This window comes from Festucalex cinctus, chromosome 14 (genome assembly GCF_051991245.1).
Source record: "Festucalex cinctus isolate MCC-2025b chromosome 14, RoL_Fcin_1.0, whole genome shotgun sequence".
NCBI classification, from domain to species: Eukaryota; Metazoa; Chordata; class Actinopteri; order Syngnathiformes; family Syngnathidae; genus Festucalex; species Festucalex cinctus.
In genome coordinates, this window is record NC_135424.1 from 24,213,190 (window position 1) to 24,239,889 (window position 26,700).

The window sequence follows — 26,700 nt, forward strand, 5'->3', positions numbered from 1 at the left end:
CTACACCTGCTAGAGAAAAGGGGAAATAATTAAAGAAAAGGGGAATTAATTAAACAGATAATGTTTTCAAAAGTGGCTGTTTCCAGAATTAACCAATCAGAAGACCAACAAATCACTAAATCATTTTTTTTTTATTTTTTAACCATTGTGATTTAACTCACACACCACCTTTCCTTTTACAGAGGTTAAGTCAAAATTAACAACTGAGATATGGTTGCACAATTGTGCATACTGTCTTTTGGACTAAACTAATTCTGTTCAAATTCATGTGAAACGGGAGTCAGCGTACACCTGCCACCATTTCGTGTGCATCTGACCAACTCCGATAAAGTTTAGCTGAAAGACAAGAACAAAACCAGTCAGGGAGACTCTAAGCTTCATTTATTTCAGGAACTGTTATCAATATATGTCTTTTTGATTATCACAATGTAAAAGGCTATTCAATATACTGTATATTTTTTATTATCAGTTTTTAAACTGTAAGTGGATGTGATTTAGTTATTTAATACAAACATACTAAAAGTCAACACAATATGTGAATGGGGCCCCAAGCATCTTGGTACAGCAAATGTTTGGCCCCAAAGTTAAAAAACAACAACCTGCAATAGGGTTTCTCTTGCAGATAGAAGAAAAAAAAATGTTCCTGCCTCAGACAATCATTTAGCTCCCTATCTGTTCTGTCAAAATCTTTCCATCCTAACTAATCATCCAGCAGAAACTCACTGATCTCCTCTCTCATGCGAGACCTAAAGAACAAAAGAGGTCAATATGAGTGAAACTAGCAATGCCCAATCACTCGACCATTTATCCACGATCTACATGACTCGTCCCGCTCAATCATTCCTGTATGCAGTGAACGAAATTTAAGAATGAAACAAGGGGATATTAACCAACAGCTTACCTCCTTTGTCTTTTCTGAGCCTCTAACAAGACGTATTGAGGGAGACAATCTGTTGAAGACTGCAAGGCAAATGAAGCAGAAGGGAAGGGAAACGTTATTCCTGCTGTAGCCTCATGAGTTTCAATAAGTCCATGGATGATGGATGATGATTATGAAAAAGTGTGGCAGACTGTTCTTGTTATACAGATGAAGTGCAGACAAAATTTTAAGAGTAAGGGTTCCAAAGGGTTCATACACTTATCCCTCTCACAGTATGTGTGTATTTCTTATTTCTGCACACGCACACAAAAATCAATATAGTCACTCACCATATCTTTGATGGTCAACTGACAACTGTAACACAGCAGGCCTCTGATATCAGTTGTGTCAGGGACCCTACAACATACGAGATATATAGTGGAAACATTCTTCGACACAAAGTCAAAGTAAATTTTTTACACAAATGTGATCAAAATAAACCTCACATTTGAAACGGCTTTAAATAAATAAATGGAAAGTGTACCTGATACCAGAACAGCAGCCTCCGTCCTTCACAATTCGATCACAATATTGCCCTTTGCCTTCGGAGCAACACTGTGAACTGGGACTTCTCAATTCTGGAAGCAAATTACATTTTAATGCAAATACATTTAATTTATTTTTGCTTATTCAATCAAGCATTAATGTAGCATTGACAAACTTTCCGAGGTGCTCCAAAATGAGCGACCATGAAATCCCAAATTACACTGAAAGTATTGCAGAACGTGAAGTCTGAACCTCAAACAGAGTGGAAAAAAAAATGAAATGAAATGTTTATCAATAGAGTTAGCCCCTCTAGTTACAAAACATTTGACTTACGAATTACAGTTAAAGGCGCAGTCTGCCGGATTCACTCAGGAAAATGCACTTTTTAAATACAGGATGTACACACTTTAACTTTCAGTCACACACATAAGCTTCGGTGAGTGAGTGAGTGAAAAAAATAATCTGTGCGTGCTTTCAAATTGTCACGGGAGTGACGTCACGCAGCCGACACGTACGTTTGCCCCGTTTGCGACACGCCACCCCCCGCTCTGCGATTGGCTGGAGGGGTGTAAACGCTGTCTTTCCAGAGAAACGTCCCACTGTTTACAAAACAAACACAAATTGACAAAATACAGGCGGGGTGGTTAGGACGAAATCACCACCAAAGATGAACATAAACCCAGATGTGTAGACTGAGAGAAAGTTAGTGTACATCCTGTATTTAAAAAGTGCATTTTCCTGAGTGAATACGGCAGACAGCCCCTTTAAAGTACCACTGATTGTCTCTTGTCTCGCCCACCTAAGTGGGGCAAACTTCGTTCTCGTTATTTGACACATCCCCCTGAGGGACCAGTGAGCAGCGGTGCCTCACTCGGCAATCATTCGGCAATCCAACTGTTCTGACGGTTCTGAAGTTGTATCCCAAAACCGCAGACACAAATAAGAGCTTTAACACTTTATTCGCATGACATCAAAAGGCGTGGAACTAACTTGACTTGGCCAGAAACAACGGGAAGGCATCGAGGAAGAGAGAAGCAGGTGGCCAACTGGACAGAGCAATAATCCGACAAACACACACACTTCTCAGACCGCTACTCCAGACAGTGAATCGAACTGATTGGTTGTGACGAATTAAAGGATTAAAGATTGACATCACATCATCCTGACATCACAAAGCTACTAACATCACAAAGCTCCTGACATCACATAACTGTCACATAATTTAAAACCAGTTGAAACTAGATGCTGTTACATAAATTCCAAACAGACACTTGACCTTACGGTCATGAACCCAAACTTAACAGGTCCTGAACGCAAACTTAACCCTGGCGTGACCCAGACATGGGGAAAAAAACAAAAACAAAAAAGGCCGCCTCCTGGCGGACCCCTAGATTTACCCTTACATGACCCTAGTCACGATAGTAAGCATAACATAACCTGCACATGATCCTAGTCATGACAGTAAGCATAACATAACACGTACATGACCCTAGTCATGACAGTCCGTCCACATAACATAACCCGTACATGACCCCAGTCATGACAGTAAGCATAACATAACCCGTACATGACCCTAGTCATGACAGTCCACATAACATAACCCGTACATGACCCTCGTCATGACAGTACCCCGTTAAGGCGGCCGCAGAACCTGCGCCGTCAGACGAGGAGCAGAGGACGGCCGCAGGGCAGCGCCCTTGGAGCTGGAGCAAGACACTGGAGCGGAAGGCGGACGCTGGCCGAAGGCCGCCGGAACCGGTGCGGAAGGCGGACGCTGACCGCAGGCCGGCGGAACCGGAGCGGAAGGCGGACGCTGACCGAAGGCTGCCGGAACTGGAGCAAGAGAGTCGCCGCGACAAGGGAACTTGAAACGGCAGCACCTCTGCCGTGACGAAGGAACTTGAGACGGAGACAATCGACCGCGAGGAGGGGACTTGAGACGGCGGCACCTCTGCCGCAAGGAGGGAATTTGAGACGGCCGCATCGGCCAGGGACGGAGAGGCCAGGGGCTGGAGCGGCGGCAGCGGCACAGGTGGAGTGGCCAGGGGCTGAAGCACGGGGAAGGGAACTTGAAGCCAGCGAGGCACAGGGACGGGGACTTGAAGCTGCAGCATACGAGGTTCGTGGACTTGAGGCTTCATGGACTTCAGTCCGCCGCGGACGTGGCGGTGTGGACAGTGTGTGTGCATTTTTTGTACGTGCACATGCCTCACGTTACGGGTATGTGTCACTTTTGCACCCGTTTTGGCAGTGATTTTGGCGCGGATCAAAGCACAATGTCGCAACTTCAGATTCGAGAGCTCGTGTTTGATCATTTGAATCCGTGCACTCTGAAAATATTCCCACGAATTTTACGGCTATGGATCTTCAATTACTCATATGCGCCTCGTAGTTTACAGACGCAAATATGCAGTTACGTATGTGTGCATTTTATGTACGAGTACATGCCTCATGTTACGAGTATGTGTCACGTTTGCACCCAATTTACCTCCATAGGTATTGGCCTCAAAATATGCATATCGGTCGGGCCCTAGTAGCTAGTCTGGTAGTTGATTTTAAAGTAAGTTAAAACTTACTTTTAGATTTGGCAAATCTAAAATAGAAAATCTAATAGTGACAGTTTTTCCACATTTTTACATTTATGTTTGTTGTTGTAGCTGTTTTTTGACTGGGGGACCATCCCCCCTCCCACCCCCAAAAAAAAGTTTAGGTTTTTTTTTCAGTGCATTTATAATGGCAGCCAGTTTTTTTTATTTTTGCTACTCGCGAGTCAGCCCTGTCCCTATTTCCCGCAAATAGTGGGGGTCAAGTCGTTTATTTATAGAGCCCTTCATCACACAAGAGTCTCAAAGGGCTTCAATGCCCACAGTTGACAAATATCAACGACATCCCCCAATCGAACCACAAGAGGGCAAGGGAAAACTCAAAAAACACCATAAAGGGAAAAATGAGAAACCTTTGAAAAGGGTCCACGCTATTGCTGAAAAGTCATTAAAAGTGTACAGTACCTGTGTTTTGTCTGGGAAATGAAGCACTGTTGGCACCAACAGATTTGGCCTGGGACAGGCATTCAGAGATTAGAGTGGACTGGAAGGCTGAAGCATTTTCTAGAGAATGATAAAAGTTGAGTTAAGTAATTTAGGGTCCATGAATTTTACATAGATTCATTGCTGCAGAGGAAACCATTTAAATAGTTGAATCATGTTGCAGACGTAGAAAAATTATTTGCTCTTGCTGCTGCTTTTGTTTTTGCTGCGTTTGCTGCTGCTTTTGTTTTTGCTGCTTTTGCTTTTGCTGCTGCTTTTACTGCTACTGCTGCTTTTGCTTTAGTTTTTGCTGCTGCTTTTGCTTTTGCTGCTGCTGCTGCTTTTACTGCTACTGCTGCTTTTGCTGCTGCTGCTTTTGCTTTAGTTTTTGCTGCTGCTTTTGCTTTTGCTTTTGCTGCTGCTGCTTTTGCTGCTGCTTTTACTGCTACTGCTTTTGCTTTAGTTTTTGCTGCTGCTTTTGCTTTTGCTGCTGCTGCTGCTTTTACTGCTACTGCTGCTTTTGCTGCTGCTGCTTTTGCTTTAGTTTTTGCTTTTGCTGCTGCTGCTGCTTTTACTGCTACTGCTGCTTTTGCTGCTGCTGCTTTTGCTTTAGTTTTTGCTGCTGCTTTTGCTTTTGCTGCTGCTGCTGCTTTTGCTGCTACTGCTTTTGCTTTAGTTTTTGCTGCTGCTTTTGTTCTTGCTGCTGCTTTTGATGCTTTTGATGCTGCTGCTTTTACTGCTGCGTTTGCTGCTGCTTTTGTTTTTGCTGCTGCTGCTTTTGCTGCTACTTTTACTTTTGCTGCTCTTGCTTTTGCTGCTGCTGCCGCTTTTGCTGCTGCTGCCGCTTTTGCTGCTGCTAAATATTTAGCTCCTGAGTATTTTCAGGCTTGGATTTTAGCATCAAACAACAAATCATTTTCAACAGTATGTTCTGGATACTGGTCAAGAAGTAACTAGGGAATCAAAAAGATTGCAACTTTTTAGCTGTAGCTATCAGGGATTAGACCAATTCCTCAATTTTACCACTCCACATCGACGTTTATGCATAAGTCAACGAATCGAGTGGTTTGGCATCTCATCTTCCAGTTGGCCAGTTGACAGAGGCCTACTGTAACGTTTTGGTGGAGGGATTTATTGCTGTTTTGGCAGACGTATTTACAGGTAACAGCATGAGTACATTGGAGGAATCGAAAGGATTACTGTATTTTCATGACTATAGAGTGCACTTTAAAGTCTTACATTTTCTCAACAGCATTGTTTAGCCGCCATTATTAAAGGGATCGTTCGGCTTTTTTAACATGAATCTCAATTTGATCCTCACCTCCCGTGTGTGCGATCAGCCCTGACTTAACCCTGACAGCGTTCTGTGGCACGCGTTCTGGTTCGGCGTTGGACGAGAGTAAAATAGTCCAGCAAGCTGGCTGGGGTCTCGGAAATAAAGCGTTTTTCTTCTAAAAAATATTTGTTTTCAAAAGCGTGATATATTTCCATCACAATACTCTTCTGAATAAAGTCAGACGCCGTTACCGCCAGCCACTACTTTTCTGTTCGTTCGTATCACTGCGCGGCGCCCTGTAGAACGCTAACCGACGCACTGCAGCCAGCTGATACTTCCGCCTGAAGTTGTTTGCCTTTTCGGCGGAAGTATCAGCTAGCTGGCTGCAGTGCGTCGGTTAGCGTTGTTTTGGGCAATGTTTTGATTTAAAACCCGTAAGACTCACCAAGTGTAGTATCCAGAGAACACATACAGAGCAAACATCTGTCACAAGGATTCGCAGAAGTTGAACTCTTCGAAGTTGTTTGCAGCTTTTCACTTGTTCTTCAGGACAAAGCATGAATTTCATCAGTTTTGCAAGTGAAAACAGTCATTTGTGATAATTACAGCAATCTAGAGATATACAGTTGACGTTAAACCCGGGTTTACATCGGATGCGGTTGCGGTGCGGTTGCGGTGCGTTCCGGCGACGCAAGCAATTAGATTCCATTCATTCGAATGGTGCAGTTTACACCGCTTGCGGGTGCGTTGCGTGTCGACTGCGTCTCAGCTGCGGCGTGCCGCAGCCCTTCCGCAAGGATAGACCTATTTTCTATTTTTGCCGGACGCCGCAGCGGTAGGCCTCCGGCAAATGGCAAGCTAGCACAAAACACATCGAGCGGGACAGGAAGACCGACGCAGTTTCAAAATAAATTTCCGGTTACCTTTCAAGATAAAACACTCGCCAGCTCCTATTTCGCAAGCATGCTAGCAAAACGTGATGTGGGCGTAGACGGCCCTGGAGTTAACGTGCGAGGTGCTCATTCACGGTTTAGACACCAGCGAACATGGACGAGGAGAGTTTTATATTGGAGGTAGAAAGCCACAAAATAAAAAAAGTCCACCTCTCTTTCTGCTTCTCTTTGAGCACAGACTTTCTGTGTGTTTGTCGTTGTTTTTAATGCCACATGATCGCGCGCGGTCACGCGAGACACGGCGGGAAGTGGTCGGCGACGGAGCTGCCGGACCGCAGCTGTGCGGAGCCGGTGTGGAATGGCCAAAAAATTGACACGTCCGGAGCACGCAGTCAAGACGCACCGCACCGCACACGCAACCGGTGTAAACCCGGGGTAAGTATTGCATCATCGACCAATGGAAATAGACTAACCTATAGATAGTGCTGACAGTAGATGGGAAATCAACTTGCAGTTTATTGACAAAGCTCTCTGTCAAACGCTGGATACTGGCCTTTTCTTTATTCTGTTGGACACAAGTAATACAGTATAACTGAAATAAAGGCCTCAATACACCCATCAGCCAAATGTGACTGACGCCTACTACTTTTGGCGTCGGCAAGTCATGCCAGAAAAATCACAGAAGTGCACACGGCAAGAGATTGACACCGACACAATTATTAAGCTCCCTCTGCTCATGCGTCAGATGTAATCCCCCTCCATACAATCAGCAGCAGTAATCCAGGGCTCTACACTAACTTTTCAGCTGGTAGCACTGGTGCGAGTAAGAGTTTTAGTTGCTCGTACAGCACAGGATTTGGTCACACCATTTTTTGTGGAGGTACAGCATGACCTTAGGCATACACAGGCTCGATATATTTGCAAAATATTGGAACATGTGTTTTGCCTGCAACAGCAGTGGCTATCAAAACAAGTTAATAATTTTGTATAACTTAACTAAAGTGAACATTATTTTGTTTAGCTCAGTAAAAGTCAGTGCTTTTTTTTTTTCCTTTCACCTGCTCCTCGGCTGATGTTCCCTTTTCATCTTTATCGTTTGATTTGGCACCTTCCGCTGGCCCTCCTTTACCACCATCATTCTCCTCCTCATTTTCGTTGTGTTTTTAGAAAATAATCAGCAATAGACCGCATCATTTTCTTTTTTTTAATTCGCTGCGGCTTTTCCATTAGCCCCGCCCGCACGTTACCACACCACGCCACAGGTAACTACACTACACCCGCCTCCATTGCTTTTACATTACAGTAGGCGCGTGGCGGGAAGGGGTGGGATTTGAACTGTCCAAACCAAGCTTGCATTCACCAGTTGAACCATATTTGCACTTTAATATCGACCGTCATGGATGAAATATTGCGATTCACGACCGGCTCGTGAAGTTCTTTCTGAATGGAGAGCTCTGCTGCTGGAGCTCTTATTCAAGTGAATGGAACACACAAACAGCCAGCGTTGTCTACTCGCTATTTTGTTTAAAACCACAAACATTACAAATCAATCCACAAGTACCTTTTAAATTGTAAAGATAGTTCAGCGTTGTTGTAAAACATATTTATTGTACATGCTGTATTTTTATGACTGTGGTGAAGACAGGCGGGAGCCTTAAGTTCTCTCGCATAAAACAAGGAAATGGGCGTGTGCTACGTCGTTGCTGTGGGTCAATCAGATGACAGTTGATGACACGGCCCTGCTCGTCCCCCGACGACCGGCGCTGCAGAACCACTGCCGATAGGGTTCTAAATAGCGATTACAACGGAACCGCCCGGCCCCGAAAAAGTTCCTTGGTGATGCTAACATCCTGTGCCCTATCAAGAAGTAGCCAGCCAATCACATTGCAGCTGGTCATGTTTCCCTCAAATCCTACTGAGTTGGAGCGCGGCAGCGCGCTCTCATTGCTGCGGGAGAGCCACCGGAGGACACGCCGACTTTCGAACGTACGTTTTAAACAGTGCAGAGGGAGCATTAATGCATTCACGTCGTGCGAGCGGGATTGTTTTTTCACCAGCACGCACTTGAAAGTTGCCCGCATTTGCGAGTGAAATGCTCGCACTGTCGAGTCCTGTAATCACTATTCCTCATTGTTAGAAAACGGCAACGAGAAAGTACTTATGGGAGTGGGTTATAAAAATGTAAAATCCCATCAGGCGAGATGTGTCACAAGATTGAGTCCACGAGAACGAGACAATTTTTGCAAAATTTATATTACAAAATATGTCTCTTGGAACCATAAAATTTGTTGCCCATTTGTTGTCTCCGGTCTTGAGATGATACATGCCAAGTTTGAAGTCAATCGGATGAAAACTGTTTACAAAGGGGCAAAAAGTATGATCACAGTGAATGTGCCAAAATGGGCCAAAATTGGACATTGAAAAAGTCATAGCTCACTTCCTGTATATTTTAGCTATATGGTCCCAACAGACTTTTTTGTGCATCTCAGGGTGCTACACGTGCCTGCCAATTTTCGTAGCACTAGGTCAAATGTGCCGGCATTGGTTTTTATTTTTGCACGCTAGAGGGCGCTATAGATAGAACTCCATAATGTAAAATTTTTCACCGGGCCTGAAGAGTGTTCAAAGTTTGTTGAGCTTTCATGAATGTTTGGGTATCCAAAATCGCGATCGTTTACGGAGGAAGAGGAAGAAGAGAAAGAGGAAGGAGCGAAAGAGGAAGGAGAGGAAGAGGAAGAAGAGGAAGAAGAGGGGAATCAAGATTTTATTTTTTGGCCATATCGCCCAGCCCTACTACCATGTATGCTACAAACATTTGTTAACACAAGTTCTGTTTTTTCGTTTCCCAGAAAATCAGAGATTTCGGTATAAATTGATTGACGGAGCTTACCTTAGTGTGCAGGTTTGGCGTGAAAACAGAAAGGACATTGAAGATATGGTTATAATAGGCTATTTCTTTTGCAGAATAGTCCCTCATTGGCCTCACTGATATAATGTCACCATAGCGCGAGTCTGAGAAACTCTGTTAAAACAGACAAACAGCAATTTGTTAGTAAACTTTAACCTCCAATTAATATCCACAGATATAAACTACACTTACCACGTCTTGAGCTAGCTGTGCTCCTCTGCCCAATGATATATTAGTAAGAAGTTTAACAGCCAACCTGGTGCAGTTGTCTCCGAACATCAATTTACTGTAGCCTTCACAACGGGCTGTGTGCACTAAAAGATGCTGTCTTTAATAAAAACACACAGTTCAAATTTTGTTATATCTTTTCATGATGTTACAGAGTTAACATTTCTATACGATTAAATCTCCTACCTAACATAAGGTCAAGTTAAAAGTCCCCTTTCCCCAGTCTTTCCAAATCTTTCACAAATCACTGCGCCAGCAGTGGTTGAATGTCTATAAACAAAAATGGCCACACCACACGAGCTATGAACCCATATTTGCCTATGGAAGCGGTTGGAATGTGCTGCTTTTAATGGTTCGAACTCAAGTTAAATGCTATAAAATTACATTGTTCAATCAATTTAATATTTTTACATGTTAAATCGGGCTCCTTTATTTTCACCTTGTAATTTAGTATAATACAGTATATTACATACAAGGGGGAAAAATGTCGGGTAACTACTTCATAGAAGAAACGTGTCTGAGCCAGTAGAGGGTGGCACGCCATACGCATGCGCAAATGACCAGAATGGTAATGCCTCAGCTTTCAATTTGAGCATGGGGAAAAAAAAAAATCTGCTATAGCAATGCAAGGAAAAAGGTCATGACAGCAACAAGGGCAAGCCAAAAATCTTTTCTTAATCAAAATTAATTTTAAAACAAGAATATTTTTCAGCCCTTTAATAGAACATGGGTTCTGTATAAAGCACTAAAGGCCACATTTTTGTGAAACCTCCTAAAGCTGAATGTTTACAGTTCAAATTACATTTGTATTGTTTTATTTAAATTCCACTCTGATTGTGTACAAAGGCAAATAATCCAAATGCTTCTGGACACAACTGTAAATAAAGGATTAATATACGGTACCTTAACATGCTCAGTAATTCTTCTTTAGCTGTGAGTGTTTTAGAAGAGTCAAAAAGCTGCTGTAGTAACTGAGTTTGGCACTCTTGGACATAAGGTGAAGTTTCATGCTTCTGCTCTGGTGTCAAACAGCTAGAGCTATTATTGCGAATGAAGTGATCCACAGATGCTTTGTAGGAACTTTCTGGTTGCGGTGGGGAAGAAGGAGCCATCACTACAACCGAACCAGGGAGGTCAAATACCTATAAAGTGAGCAGAGTAGAATCATGAATCTAATTTGGTTTGTTAAAACCATGTCTCGGGTTCATTTTAAAGAGGGGGAAAAATGATGGCGCAGTCGAAAAACTTCAGTGAGTTGTTCTTTTTATTTACCCCAACACTGCATCCAAAAAAGTGAAAAATATTTACAATGCAAGTCCAGTGCAGGGAAAAAACAATTCCAAAAATATTTACAACTTCTTTTTGGTCGTTTCTACAACTTACTGTGGCAGCTCAACCCTCACCCTCACCATCACACTTCCCTCCTCCAAATAACTTCAGACTCCCTTAAATACGCTATAGCCCCTCCCCCTGGACAAACCATTTAGAAATTAAACAAAAAGTAACAAAAAGCAAATAAAGCATATGTAAATATAAATAATATCTACAGCATAACAAAAATCCTCCATTTAATACCCGTAATTTATTCCCTCAAAAAGAAAGCAAACTCAACTAATAGATCTACTACTGTTATGGTTCAGTCCAAAGTCAGGTGACAGCTGAAGCGCGGCAAAATATGCTATTTAAGTTCAATGCAGGAAGTGCTTCGGTTTGGTCCAGTGTTCATTGTCCCACGACCCCGCAGAATGCGGGCGAGCATCCACGGTGCGGCATCATGCGCCGGCGTAGAGTGTGCCCCTTCAGCACAAACAACGGGGAAGATAAATGAGTCCGGGTGAGAGGTAAGCAGTTTGTGCAGATGTCTAATACGGGGGGAATACATGTCGGCTGTGTGAAAAACAGTTTAGGCGGAGCTCGTCTCCGCGGGAACGAGGAGCGAGCTGCGCGCGCTCACGTAGGCTGCCCCTCTCAGCCAGACGGCAGCGCGCCCAGTCGGAGAGTGGCGGACAGTTACTGGCGCTCCGTCACAAACTAAAACAATCAATCTAATTGAGACATTACAGAACTTTAGACACGCCGCATTGGCAGACACTGGAGAGGTGTTGCGGGCATGTCCCAGCGGCAGGAGGCCCTAGGTACGACCCGGAGCACGCTGGAGAGACTTCAGCTGTTTCTCAAAATGTGTTCCTATGTCCTTGTGATCTCGTGAAACGTCATCAGTCACGGTCCAAGTATTGTTCCAATTGAAAGTACGCATGGAATACCCAGATGTTGTTCTTGCCAGCTTGATGAGACCAAGGATGAATCGGCTGTTGCTTGTGAATGCTCGGCTACGAAAATATCCCAAGATGCATTTTGTGTTGCTATCGCGGAATTCGTCCACACAGCTGCAGAAAATTGATGGATGGTCACAGAAATAACTTGAATCTGACAAAAGTAATCAAAAATGTAAGGAAAATTGAAAGTCAGGCATTGCTTTTGAACTGAGTACAACAGTGTGTGTTTTGGCCCACTCTTCAAGAGCAAACTGCTCTGGTTGTTTCTGGTTTGAATTGTGCTTCTCCAGGTGGCATGTTCAGCTCCTTCCATAGATGTTCAAGCCGACTTTATATCAGGGCTCATAGAAGGGCACTTTAGAATAGTCCCATGTTTTGCGCTTTGGCATTGTTAGGTGTTTTTAGGTGTGCTTTGGGTCATTATCCTTTTCTACAACCCATGACTTGTGGCTGAGACCAAGCTTTTCTGACAGCAGGCAGCACATTTCTCTCTGGAATATCTTGATAGTCTTGAGATGTCATTCATCGTTTCATCCCACCTTTCCACAGATTCAAGACACTTTGTAGAGTCTCTGTGCCATATGTAGCAAATCAGCCCCAAATCAGTAAGAGTGATAGCCGTTATCCCGATCAACTAATCAGCGTCCTGCTTTAGTCAAAGCTTGTGTAAGAGAGACATGAGAGAGACTGTCCGGTTTATTCCCTTCCCTAAATCCTCAAACAACTACGAAAAATGCATGCGCTGGATCAAACTTTGTGGAAGACCACACACACACGATCAGTCGAATCCCTCCAAAATGACCAGAAACTACAGGGTGTTCCAAAAGCCTTGGGCACATCTGAAGTCCCCATATCTCCTTAACTGTGAATGGTAGTAAGATAAAAGTTGTGCCATTTTAAAGCTAATTACATTAAGTTTTTTGTAAGGCTATTGATTTTTTTTATTTCTTTTCAGACCCATTAATGGCGTTCACTCAACCAGAAAAGGCGTTTTGTGTGCTTGAATTTGCAAAAACTGAATCATGGACTGTTGTTCAACGTGCATTTCGCAGAAAATTTGGAAAGGAGCCACCAGAGAGGAAGTCCATAGTGAGATGGCATGGTAAATTCATAACGAATACCCAAGAGACATGGATGAGCTGAAGGCACGAATAACAGAAGCTGTCGCAAACATTGACAATGCAATGCTGGGACACGTTTGGCAAGGATTTGACTATCGGCTTAATGTGTGTCATGTGACCAATGGAGCTCACATTGAACATTCTATGTAAAAATTGAGATTACAAGCTTTCTGAATTTACCAGATGCGTTATTACATCCTTAATAGTTTCCGAGATATTCAATGTCAAAATGTGCCCAAGACTGTTGGAACACCCTGTACTACGTCTGCACTAATGTAATGTTCTCCCTTGTTGTTTTTAGCTAAAGGCTAACGATAGCTCCGGGTAGCTAACAGTCGGCACGTTTGTTGACTCGCAATTTACTATAAATGCAAACACAACATTGAAACTGTAATATAAATTCATTCTCACCGTGCTTGACAGGAATAATGTCTAAAAACTTTGGTATTGCCGACAATCGGTTGAAGTGAGTGAGGCAACTCTTTCTTTTCCTGACTTCTGCTGCAGCAGACAGCGATGCGTATTTCCTTTTGTTTTGGGGCAAAATTGCATGGTGAGGGAGTGAAGATACCCTTCACTAAAAAATTTAAAACCCTGCTTGCTTGCTTCAAATAGAAATATCGGTGTCCTGAAAATACCTGACCGAGAAATCACGAGGAAGTTTTGACAAGTTTGCCGTTACTGTAAATGCAATTCAGCTTATCTCGACCAGTAAATGTCGGAGGGCGCTGCTCGTCGCATTTTGTGGGCGGAGAGGGGCCTGCCACGGTAAGGTCAATTGGAGGAGACACCTTAGTTCAACATGTCCCTATGGTCAAATTATTTTCAAACTTTTCTAGGGGTACAATCATTTAAGTCTAGGTCTGTTTCATTAGTTTTTTTTTTTTTTAAACACAATTCTAAAGCAATGCTTCCCTGGAAGTTACGTCATTTGGCCTTCATAGGGCGCAGCCTACAAATGTGGACTCAGCTGCAGTGTCCTGTGCAGGTAGCATGGAGAGACAATGGGGGACAAAATAATCTTGTCTGAGGCACCCAGAGCTGTACTACAACACAGCCAGAACTGAGCCCAAAAGGAGCAGACTTAGCGAATGGCGAGCAACAAAGTTGGTGTATCAAGTCTGTGTATTTAATTTTTTTCAGCTGTTGATCTGTAAACCAAGATATTGACAGCATTTATAGCATTAGCCAACAATTTAGCAAAACCACTGGCCAACTTATTGTCAAGTGATGTTCATACTTTTTTTTTTTTTTTTTTTTACACTAGTGGAACAAGAGCATGCCCTTTGACATTGTAGTGTGGCGTGAATGAAGCAGCTATATTTCTAGTATCCAGAGATCAAACTGCCCACCAGAAACGCAAGGCGACACAATGTTTGACCTTTGCTTTGATCATAAGGGTGATACCAACCGGCAGAAAAGGTTTTGTTCGTTAAGCTGGTCGCACATAGATCAATCTGATCTGAAAGAGGGTTTCAGATTGTTATGTGATTAAACAGACAAGTCATCTTATATCACAGCTAACCTTTTCCAGAGGCACGATGTAGAAGGGGAATCCTGCGCCTATAAAAATCTCTTTCATCTTTTCCACTGTTTGCTGTCTCTCCTCCACAGACTGATTCAAAGCGCCGCCCTCTATAAAAACAAACACATTCAGTCTTATTTCTGCAAGCAAGCACAGGACTGTGCTCAGCTTCAAGTTTGACTACATTTTACCATCAACGTAGACAATGCCTGGCATGAATCGCAACTTCTTGTGAGCATTCTGACTCAAACCCTGGAAGAGGGGAAGGAAAGATAGTTTAAAAAAAAATGGTTACAAGCAAAGCTTTAATTTGTATTTATTTATACAGCTGTTAGATTATAGGCAGTTTTATGCTTGGCTTTTGATAAGGAATATTGTTGTCAAGCAACCATGCTTGCTTTGAAACTCCTAGCCCCCATCATCAGTATTGGACAATTAAGATGGACAGTGACTTTAAACTGGACCGGCAAATTGCAGCTGTTGTCAAATCCAGCTTTTTTCATCTTAGGCAGCTGGCAAAGGTAAAAAATCTCTTATCTCAGCAGCACTTAGAATTAGTAATCCATGCCTTTGTTACATCTCAGCTGGATTACTGTAATGCACTTTATTTTGGGATCAGCCAGTCCTCCCTGCAGCGTCTCCAGCTTGTCCAAAATGCTGCTGCTCGTCTCCTTACTGGTGCCCATAAGAGGGAGCACATAACCCCTATCCTGGCCTCTCTTCACTGGCTGCCCATGAAATTTAGAGTCCACTTTAAGATTCTTCTATTTGTTTTCAAATCTCTCAATGGTCTTGCCCCACCTTATCTCGCCGAGCTCTTGCACCCCTACACACCTGCCCGGTGCCTCAGGTCAGCAGACCAGACTCAATTGGAGGTACCGAGGGCGAAGCGGCGGCTTAGAGGAGATCGAGCCTTTGCTGTTGCCGGTCCCTCCCTTTGGAACGACCTTCCACTAAATATTAGGCAATCCCCCTCTTTATCCTCTTTTAAAACACATCTGTATTCTTTGGCTTTTGGCGCACCATGAGACTTGTTCTTGGTGTTTTGTGATGTGTATGAGTTTGATGTTTAGTCTACTTATTTATGCATTTATTCACTCACCTACTTTTTATTAATTTACTGATGTAAAATGCATTTACTTGTAAAACAAAAAAAACTTGTATAGCACTTCAAAATGTTTGCTTTGTTCTTGTTTTGTTACCTTATTCTTTACTGCACAACTGATATTTATGTTTATGTGCATCACTTTGTATACAGCAATGCCTGTTCTTAAAGCACTTTATGAATAAAGTTGAGTTAACTTGTAATGTGTATTACATTTCATATGACAAGTTACTTGCATTTGAAAGCAATATGTTTCTTTACAATATAACCGTCTGTGTTTCGTTGAGTAACAAGTTACTCTAAATTGAAGTTACTTTTAACTTAGTTTTTCTTAAATTCAGGATTAATTGATTTAATGATGATTTCTAAATTTTACACGGTAAATGCAAAATTTCCAACTGGAGCTGGTAAAGTTAATTTGTAATGAGGATACTTAACTAGATAGTGTGGGGTGACGTTAAATGTTTCGACTATGCTGGGAGATCACTGCCTTTAGTTAATATTTGTATCATTTGAAAGATGTTTATGTGTATATATATATATATATATATATATATATATATATATATATATATATATATATATATATATATATATATATATATATATATATATATATATATATATATATATAGGGAATAACCCCAGACATTTAAAATAAAAAACGATTTGGCAAGGTACAACCCAAGATAAACCCCGTATTATATGAATTTTGGACCCAAATACAAATCTGCTATAAGTGAACCACAAAGTAGTGAGGGACCACTGTATTACCTCATTACTGCCTAAATACTGTAATATATTAATGTACTGCGTAACAACCCCCAACACTGCCCATCGAAATGGTCCTTGCAGGTGGAAAAAAAAAAAAAAAAAAAAAAGTTAGCTAGTGGTGAATTCTTTGTCAATGATATGTTGACGTTGGTCTGTCAGCGTAATGTAGTATTGACACATTACGGCCGTTGGGCAATCATAGAGAGTATATGGGCCGAGTGTCCACCCACCCACTACCCACTTCACATGTTGGAAGTGGACATGTTACAGCCTTTGGAGTGCCCAAGAGAAAAGGCATTTATGTCTTTGAGAGAATTGACAAGATTTGACAGGGAACATCCTCATTTACGGGTTGCTCAACTAAGAGTGCATAAATTCCATCGGAGTACACAAGTGATACACTTTGGTCGATGAGAGGATCTGCACAGCCTAAAAAGTGTGCAGCTGCACGCCTTCTCTGACTTAAGCACATGGGAGAATTTGCCCCCTTAAAAGGTACACTCAGTATTATACAGTGGCATCTAGTGGTGAAACAATAAATCATTCGAAAAAAACAAACAATTGTTTGTGTTAGTAGTATGTAAAAAGATATGTTGTATCGCATAAACGTACTTTTTTAAAATATAACGGTTAGTCTAGAAATCGCAAATTATCTTACATGTCCGAGCCGCGGCTTCTAGTGTCCGCCATGTTTTGCCGCCATCTTTCTGCTACGGGTGCCGTCAACGATAAATTTCAGCGCTCCATTTCTTAACGCGTTTTTGGAACGCCTTTGCAGACGCACTTCCGGTTTGTATGGCGACCGCATGTACACGAAGAAGAAGAGTTTCCGGTCCCCGAAGAGAGCATTATCATTGCTTTGGGAATTTATTTTATTTTAGCGCGACAAAACAAGAGTTTATATTGTAGCCGCATTTGCCAGATGGAGAGAAATGAGGAACAGACTAGGTTTGGGACGTGCCGGTGCCTTCGACTGCTTTCTACTTGACTGGTAAGTAAGAGTACATTTGTGTTTACGTTTTGAGAGCGAGAGAAAAAGTATACATCGTATTAATTAATACGATGTTCGTACCTTTGTTTTACGATCACTGTATCTGTTGATTAGCAACTCCGCACCACTCGAACGATTTCGTTATGAAGCTACTTGCTTTGAAAAAAAAAAAAAAAAAAGATTCCCGCTGGCACGTTATATTTAGAGTAAATGCGTAAGTTATTGTGTAATGTAATGTAACTGTGATTTCGGAGGTATATTTGCCCATAACTTCAATGGAGAATCTAAAGCATACTGTATTAGTGGAGGAGTTGAAAATTATTTTCGTTGTGGTTGGTGAAAATAGTGTTCTCGAAATAAATTTTCGGCAGGGAATAACTTTCTGGACTTAAATGCTGGCTGTACCGTAAGCACTGCTAGAGTCTGAACTCTCTCACTCAAGTGTGTACTGGTCCATTGTGTAATTGGGTGCACAAGAATTTACAGGCTGCTACGTTTTCCACGGAAACTCGACAAGCAAGCAGCCTTTGCATATTCTATGCAGTCAAGTTACTTTTATCTAGCTAATACAATGTTTTGGGCCCAAAAACTAAAGATCTTACCTCTATTTTGGGGGCTTTGTTGGAAAGTTGGTGACATATAGTAGTATCATCAATTATTTTATTTTATTTTATAATTTTGTTTTTGTTTGTGTCACACTAGATCAACAGCCAAACTTGAGGGCTTCCAGAACCATATTCTGATGTATACAAGCATTCATGCACCGTTTAAATACATCACCGACCTGCAAGAAAAGAAAATATCAAGGGGAGAGTCAGCAGCCATATTGGAATGCCCCGAATGAGGACACTTGAATGGAGGACCCCAGAAGGCTTCGGTGTTGTACCACCAGTATCTCCACCTACCATATCTGAGCTGCAACAAACTGAAGTCAGCCGACGTCTTGGTATGTCATTTACATATGGACGGTATTACACACTACATGAACTTTTTGTGTGAAGCAATACGGAATGGTCACATGTACAAGCACCACTTGTTTTACACAGGACCTGCTGACCAGGTGTCTGAAGCCATGGAGTGACTCCTCCCTCACTTTCCTCAGCAAGCCTTTGAAGAATATGATATCATCGTTGGTGGGAACATGCCCTCACTCCATAACATGTACTTGTGCAGTCAAGGAGCATGTCAAACTTAATAAAACCAGCAAACATTGAAGTGACTTCATTTTTACTGCAGTCTGTTCACACAATCAATGGACAAGCCTTCCTTAATTTTCCCCCAATAACATCATAGAGTAGGCGAAAAGTAGTGTTAGAGATCATACTATGTGTTCGGGAGAGTTTGAGGAATGTTGCAATGTTAATGGGGGACAATGTCAGCACACACACACACACACACACACACACACACACACACACACACACATCATGGTATTGAGGTAATCAGATATTTTAGCTGTGTACAACACATACCTGCTCTGTAACACTACTTTTGGCCCAAACCTGTATGTCTATTTTCCATATTTTGAAATGCACAGCGTATTGGTAAATTTCTGGAACAACTGCAATTCATGTAGCTCATTATATTCTAACAGCATTTTTTTTTTTTTTTTTTAGTTAATATGTTCATTTCATGTAGACTTTTATTTTACTTTATTTTATTTATTCATTTTCATGTACTGTACCTTACATTCATTGGCCAATGAAGAATTCCTTGTCATTGCAAGCATTTATAATAATTCTCCAGGCTTTTGATGTTTTACATTTCTAGTCATGTAAAATAATGTTAGGTTAGGTGTCGAATGAACACTGCATGTTGACGCCAAAGGAAATAGTATTTTTTAGTTATTCAAAATGTACAAATTAACACACAACAACAATATACAAGTTATACAAACTACAACAACAAGTGTCAGACATGGACTAATTATATGCCAGGTAAAAAACCTTTGTATTGTCCTCGAGGATCTGGGAAAGTGTCACTTATTTGCCACAAGTCACCAAGGTGCTGCAGTCTGGGATCCAGGTACAGGAAATCATGGTGGTGCTGATGTGTCAGCAATGTGTCAAAAAGTATTTCTTGGTGTCAGTCTATCAGCTGGACTTGGATATCTTCATGTTCCTCCATGGTCATTTCCTGTACGAGTCTCTGCAAGAAGGTAACAATTGCATGTCAGATGAGGTACCAAACAATGAACTGAAAGTCACTGAGCCAATGAAGTACATTATTACATGAGCAAGACTATTTGTGAAAGCCATGTAAATTCCTGCACATCGAAGTACAAGGAAGCTGTTGTATCTTCAAGCAAAACTAATTAAGTTGCTTAGTGATATTTATTAGGTAAAATTGTTCAACATGGTGACAAATCGATATCTGAGTAAAGGGTTTCAAATGTTTTTGTAAGCAGCACTTTTCTGAGTGGTTAGTAGCAACAAGACACGGGGGGGTTTACGAGTCTGAGTTGCAGATGTGTAGTTCAGTTAACACCATTATTTTTGTACGATATACTAAACATATCAGCAAACGATGTAATCTAAATACCACATATTCCAAGCAAAGGTATGTTTTGAGCCATTCACATGCATGCTCGAATGGAATTATTTTTCCATGATGACATAATTGTACGTTACGAGACACCGCGTTCTGTTCCGCGTTCTCTTCCTCGTCGTCTCCCTCGCCCTCTTTGAGATGGTCCACATGTCTATAAAACGTATAACATAACTGTGTGTTCTCTGTTGCATGGTTTAGTTGCACTAACAAATATGAACATAGATAGCCATTATCATTAGCTGACGTACAGTATTTCCTAACAATGCCGACAAAAATATTAATTCTGAAATTAAATGACTAAATCACAAATATTAGGGATCTGTACAGTATGTCTAACAAATGCAATTCACTTACGTCATCACTCGAGGGAATACCAGAAGTTGTTTGCGTTCTGTTCCGGTGAAATTGGTGGTAGGCTGTTGAAGTAGGGTCTCTCTGGGACGCCGTAGTTCGTGTGCTTAAAATCATTGCATTATCTTGTTTGACCGATAGATGGCGGTCGTGAGCTACACACTGGGGCTTTAATAGTGACCATGATAAAGTCTAAACTTAATATTGGCTCATCATCAAGGACAAGGAAAGAGGGCGCTCCATTTCAACAAGGCAGCAAAATAAACATCAAACATGTAATAATTCAAACTTCAGCTAGTTTGACAAGTGCACATTATGAAGGTCCCTGGAGACAGTGTCTTGTTCAATTACTGAACACTATGTTGAACAGAGTTTGACCGTCTTCCAATGTCAGCCGAAATAAAAATTAAATTATGAAGAGCTTTTGGAACTACCATCTTATTCAAAAACTGTTTAACATTTCGGATTGTCATCACAATTTTCCAGGCAGCTTTGGGGAAGTGGATATCACACCCCACAAAATAGAAGATAATGAGTCAAGATAGTCTTAAGCAACATCAAATAATTGAACCTTTGCTGATTTAAATCAGAAGGGGAACTCAAGCTTTAGTTTCCCAGCTGGAACACAATAATTCATAGTGATGACAAAAATGGTGCAGATATAACCTCTTGGACTTGTCTGAGCATCGAAGAAGAAGAAGCACCCCCAGAGACAGCCAACAGCACCTAAAAGTAGAAGGAAAAAAAAAAAATCATAGGAGTGTAGTTGAAATAAAACACTTCGGCCTGATCCTCTGCATCTCCTCTGGAACTGAGTTAAAACTTCACAGTTCACACACGCGGAAACTGCTCTGGAGACGCCAGCACAATTGTCAGAATACAGAGAAATGACCATGATGCAAGGAATTGCAGAGTTGGCTTACCGGTTGAAACAACAATTGGAAAAAAAAAATTAAGACTTCTTATGCTTATCCTGTAATGGCCAGAACTCCCTGCGATAAGAGTTATTTGTAAGCCGGCGGGACTTTCCTGGTTAAATAAAAGGTTAACTAAAAACTTCAATATGCCATAACATCTAAGGAGAAACGACTGTGGCCTAGGGGTGCAACAGTAGCCTACGCTACAGTCCGTACTTCGGTTTTTGGGCCACAATTTTGGTTCGGTTTCAGTAGGTGATTTGTGCGTATAACTATTTTTCCCCCAAAATTCTCTATTTTGATTGTCAGCAAAGACTGCATTGTGCAACGACAGCTTTAAGACTATACCGTAGTATAAAATATGTATACGAAATAAAATAATAATAATAAACATACAAAACATCCATGTAGATCAGGGTGATGACGCTGGAGATGCTTGTTCATGTTTCCTTTAAAACTAGTGTTGTTACGATACCGATACTGGTATCGGCAGAGGCGCCGATACTGCATTAAAACAGTGGTATCGGTATCGGTGAGTACTCACAAGTAACATGCCGATACCATTAATTCCAACGCTAATATAGGATTTTGGATGCAGCATCTTGTGTCTTGCTGGTGCACGACATTCACTGATATGTGACATGCTCACTGCATGCCGATCAAAAATATCCTATTGGCCCTTGAATGCTCTGAACCAATGGCAGGACAGCTTTTTCATGTTGAGGGGGAAAAAAAGCTAACAACCCATAGGTATCAGTATCGGCCGATACTGCAAAGCTAGGTATCAGGATTGGTATCGGGGGCCCAAAACTGGAATCGGAACAACACTACTTTAAATCATTTTGGCCTGAAGCGAATGGGCTCTTTGCACAAATCCACTGCTTCCTGAACTCAACACCATTCCTTCATTTCCTGTCTTTCATGAGTGGACAAGCTGATTAATCCAGGTGTGCCTGATCTCAATAACTACAACGACATTGGCCAGACACCTGGATTAATCAGTTTGTCCACTCATGAAAGACAGGAAACAAAGGTGTGGTATTCAATTCAGGAAGTAGTTGAGCTGTGCAAAGAGCCCATGGTCGCGCTTCTGCCTTTGTTGTACCAAAGTAGTTAGCCTTGGAAAAAATCTTATAACTTTTACCATGTAAAAGTGCCGATTTTTCGAAAATGTTGATTGTTCCTAACCCTAACCATAACCTTAAACTTCAAACATGTGGAAGAAATCCGAAAAAAAAATAATTATCATTCATCGGTTGTTTGAGCTTTTTCTATCTATACTGAGATTTTCTGTGTACATGGTCTTTGAACGCACCGAGAGTCCATTGTAGAATGACAGCGTATTCTTGCCTTTCTTTCTTTATCTATGATAAACATTCTTTTTCTTGTTACAAAACCTTGTCTCCAAAAGTAAAAAAAAATTGTGTTTCCACTTCTGTGTGAGGGGATGAGTGACCGGAACCACAACATTGGACATTAGTTCCCGGGGGAGGGCTTTTCCGCAGCAGGCCGTCTCGCTTGTGGACACCGGAGAGGCACGGACACACACAGTGGCCTGCAAAGCGTCAATACTGTCCAAAATTTACTGTAGAACTGAAAACCTGAAGTCCATAAGGGCGTATTGTCCCATGCAGGGCGGACCGAAAGGTTCGGTCTAAGACCGAGAACCGTTGCATCCCTGTGGTACAGACTAAATGGACTGTTATATGATGTCATGCCAAGAGTAGCAAGAGCCCGCAAGAGCCTATTTTGCATGTTGGGATAATTGCTTTGTTTGGATTGTCTTTTCCAACACACAAAAAGAAAGAAAAATTGGTGTATTATCATATTAGTGCAAAGAAAAAACACCATACCTTTTCTCCAGGGAAAATCACTCTGTTTTTGCCCAGTATGGCCCTGAATTTGTGATGGAAGTACTGTTCAAAACAGTCCCTACACAACCAAATACAAAAAAAATGGGTTATATTGCAGGAAAAGTTTGGTATGCCGCCTGGCTAATAACACACTGGGGGAAATCATGATGAATATACACGACCAGTACAACTTACCTGCAGTATTGGTCTCCTGCTCTGATGGCCACAACAGCAATCAGATCCTTGCATTTGACACATTTCTTCGACACCCTACGAGACCAAGTAGTCATGATGAGAAACTTGGTCGGCGAATTACTTCCAAATTCAGCAACCCACAGTGGAACTGACAGGGCTTCTCGGAATTAATCACATTTTAAAAAGAAAACCTTTTTAGAGACAAATCAATAAACTGATAATGACGAGGTAGAAATACCTGAACCTAGGACTAGGGAAACTGTGCAGGAGGTCTATAAAAGGAGAGAAGACACTCCAGAAACAAACTCAGAGAGATGTGCACACAATGAAAATAAAGGTGCAGTGGAAAATGAACCTGAAAGGAGAAGATATCCAACTAGGGACAGAGTGAAACCGAGACACTTAGAAGACTACATAATAGAAGACGAGAATTGTACTGGTGTTCATACCAAGGTTAACTACTGCTACAGATCTGTTTATACTAGGGGTGTCCCGATCCGATCCGATATCAGCCCAAAAACCAGTATCGGATTTTTTCTGTCCATGTCCAAAAATATCCGATATTTGCACACATATATACAGTCCGTTCCAGCTTCCGCCCCTGATTTTCTATTATCCAGCAGCGTCTGCGCCGAGCATGCAGCGCTCACGTGATCAAACAAACAAGCGTGCATGTGAATTAGCTTTTAGCTAACCGAGGAAGAGAGAATGTCGACATTGTGGGAGTATTTTTCATTGAAAAAAGAAAAAGACAGCGGACAGCAACGTTTGTCAAAAGCCGAAGTTCCCCGTGGTGGAAAAGAAAGGGAGAAGTTTAATCTAACCAACCTCATCAAGCATTTGAAAAAGTATCACAAATGAGAGCATGAGGATTTTGAGAAGAGAACCAAGGCGAATAATAAGACAGTCAACGGTGTCGGAATCATTTTCACACCGTAAGAAACTCCCACGGGACGGTAAAAAGGCTTCACGTAAGTATCACTGAAAAGATCGCTGAATTTATTGTGCTTGACGGCAAGCCTGTCAATCGTTAGTACTGTCGGCTTTAAACGTAATTGAGCAGCTCAAGCCTCGCTACGTTATTTCGAGCCGCCACTATTTCGTAGATAAAACTATACCGCAGATGCATGGTGACATTCAAAGGTGTATAGCGGGTTATGTGGCAAATGCTAACCCTGTTAGCTTCACCACGGACATCTGGAGCTCAGAGCAACTTCATTTATCATAGAGGAGCATAGTATAGAAGCAAGCTAATGGGGCGGCATGCTGAAATGCTCATCTTCTTAAAAAAGAATCTCCACATTATGCTTGGTCTGCAGAAAGGGAAGATGGAGGAATAGTGAAATTAACCAACTGTTTTTCTACTTTTATTATAGTCACATATTCATTTTTATTTATTTTAAATTGGAGCTTGGGACACGTTGAGCAGTGAGAGAGTGGCCAATATCGTGTTGGTTATATTTTTTTTTGTCCCGCCCGCCATACACTGAGTATATATATATATATATATATATATATATATATATATATATATATATATATATATATATATATATATATATATATATATATATATATATATTCACATACATTTTATTTTTTTTGTTTACTTTATTCGGGTTATTTCTCAGGTTCCTTTATTTTGTATTTATTTTATTAAAATGCACGACATACTTATTGTTGCAGTTAGGTAATCCAAATTTAGGAATAAACTGGTCATATTTTCTGATACTTAAGGTGCTGATTATTCCTTATTTAAATATCACTTGATCAAGTTTCTTCTAACATTTCATACTAAAACAAACGTATCATTCCTGCTGATATGGTATCGGACTGATATCGGTATCGGACAGTACTTGAGGCTGAAATATCGGTATCGGATCAAAAGTGGAAAAAGGTGTATCGGGACACCCCTAGTTTATACCGCAAAATTTTGAGGCAGCTATGAGATCAACTAACTCTAAAGAATGGGTAAAGCTATGGATGATGAGATCAGCTCATTAAATGAAAACAAAACATTTACGTTAATCCTACCAAAAGGCAAGAAAACAGTGGGGGGTAAATGGGTATACGCTAAAGAGAGATGAAAATGGCAGAGACAAGTACAAAGCACGATTTGTGGCTTAGGTTATAGCCAGAAAATGGGAATAGGGTATGGGGAAACTTTTTCACCCACGGCAAATTTAACAAGTGTTAGAGTGGTATTCCAGAAAGCAGTACAGGAGAATATGCTACTCCATCAGATGGATGTGAAAACAGCATATCTTCACGCTCTCATTGACTATGAAATTTACATCAATCCACCCGGAGGTTATGAAGAAAAAGATAGTCTAGTGTATAAACTGGAAAAATCACTGTACGGCCTTAAGCAATCAGGTCGAAATTGGAACAGAATTTTGTTTAACTGACAACAACTTCACACAAAACCCAGCTGACCACTGTGTTTATGAAAAAGAATCACAGGATGGGAAGGTGATAATTATGGGTCGATGACTTCATCATTGCGGCTAGCAATGATGAGATTTTGAGAAAAGTTAAAGAGATGCTTTCAGAGATTTAATTCATCACTATCCGCCATTTTGGTTATTTACTTTCGCCTCAAACGCTTTCAGGTCGGATCAGGGGAACAACTCTGATATATCCGACTTCCGATAATCTTCAAATGCAGCATAAATACCCACAAGATGAACACTTCAGTGTCACGTCACTTCATTCACAGTCATCCTTCATTTGCCTAAAACACCAACTTTCATAATTGTGTAACGAAGTTTACACAAACAAGTACCTTGGAAACTCCTCCTGCTCCAAGTCATCATGATAGGCTTCGACCACCTGACACATCGGAGCGAAAGCAAACAACCTAATAAGGACCTCGTGGCGTAAACAAATCGCTTTTCGTGAAGCGTGGGTTCCGAATCCAAACAGAAGGGAAGTTTATTTCCGTCTTCGTCTTCTTCTGCATCCGCATCTTCTCAGTGTTCAACAGCAAATTACACGTTTAGGTGCAGTACCGCCAACTACTGACTGCGGTGAAGCTAGCCGCCTCTTCTTTTTAGAGAAGGTGCGATCCAGACGCGATCGGTGACCCCTGCGCCATCGGTGACCCGCATGCGCAGAAGATCGGCCATCTTGGATCACCAACTACGGCAACAACGTTAGAACAAATACCTTTATTTGCCTGCGCGATAATTACAAATTTCATGCATTATAACAAACATCTTGCCTTTGGGATCAGTCTCACGCTCCTATTCGGCAAATTTTATTTGCATAACACAAGAATTTCCGAATCTCTTCCTAAGATTCATA

At 41.5% G+C, this 26,700-nt stretch overlaps 1 protein-coding gene and 1 long non-coding RNA gene across 3 annotated transcripts; both read right to left on the reverse strand.

Annotated features, from left to right (window-relative positions):
• Positions 1–112: 112 nt before the first annotated feature.
• ctu2 (cytosolic thiouridylase subunit 2 homolog (S. pombe)) lies at positions 113–26,498 on the reverse strand. Of its 2 annotated transcripts, XM_077495148.1 has the most exons (17): positions 26,180–26,498; positions 23,395–23,469; positions 23,200–23,278; positions 21,096–21,155; positions 14,850–14,910; positions 14,659–14,768; positions 10,640–10,878; positions 9,701–9,836; positions 9,491–9,622; positions 7,074–7,165; positions 6,153–6,250; positions 4,414–4,512; positions 1,404–1,497; positions 1,210–1,276; positions 902–960; positions 724–746; positions 113–336 (listed from the first exon to the last, which is right to left on the reverse strand). In XM_077495148.1, the coding sequence occupies exons 1-17, from the start codon at positions 26,233–26,235 to the stop codon at positions 281–283; spliced, it is 1,536 nt and encodes a 511-aa protein (XP_077351274.1). In that variant the 5' UTR covers positions 26,236–26,498; the 3' UTR covers positions 113–280. The 2 variants fall into 2 exon arrangements, with proteins under 2 accessions (XP_077351274.1, XP_077351275.1); XM_077495149.1 differs by lacking the exon at positions 113–336 and having other exon boundaries at positions 367–746; positions 26,180–26,496.
• LOC144001121 (uncharacterized) lies at positions 16,625–21,082 on the reverse strand. Its single transcript, XR_013278387.1, has 2 exons — positions 20,159–21,082; positions 16,625–19,676 (listed from the first exon to the last, which is right to left on the reverse strand). It is a non-coding gene; the product is annotated as an uncharacterized LOC144001121 (long non-coding RNA).
• Positions 26,499–26,700: the final 202 nt, after the last annotated feature.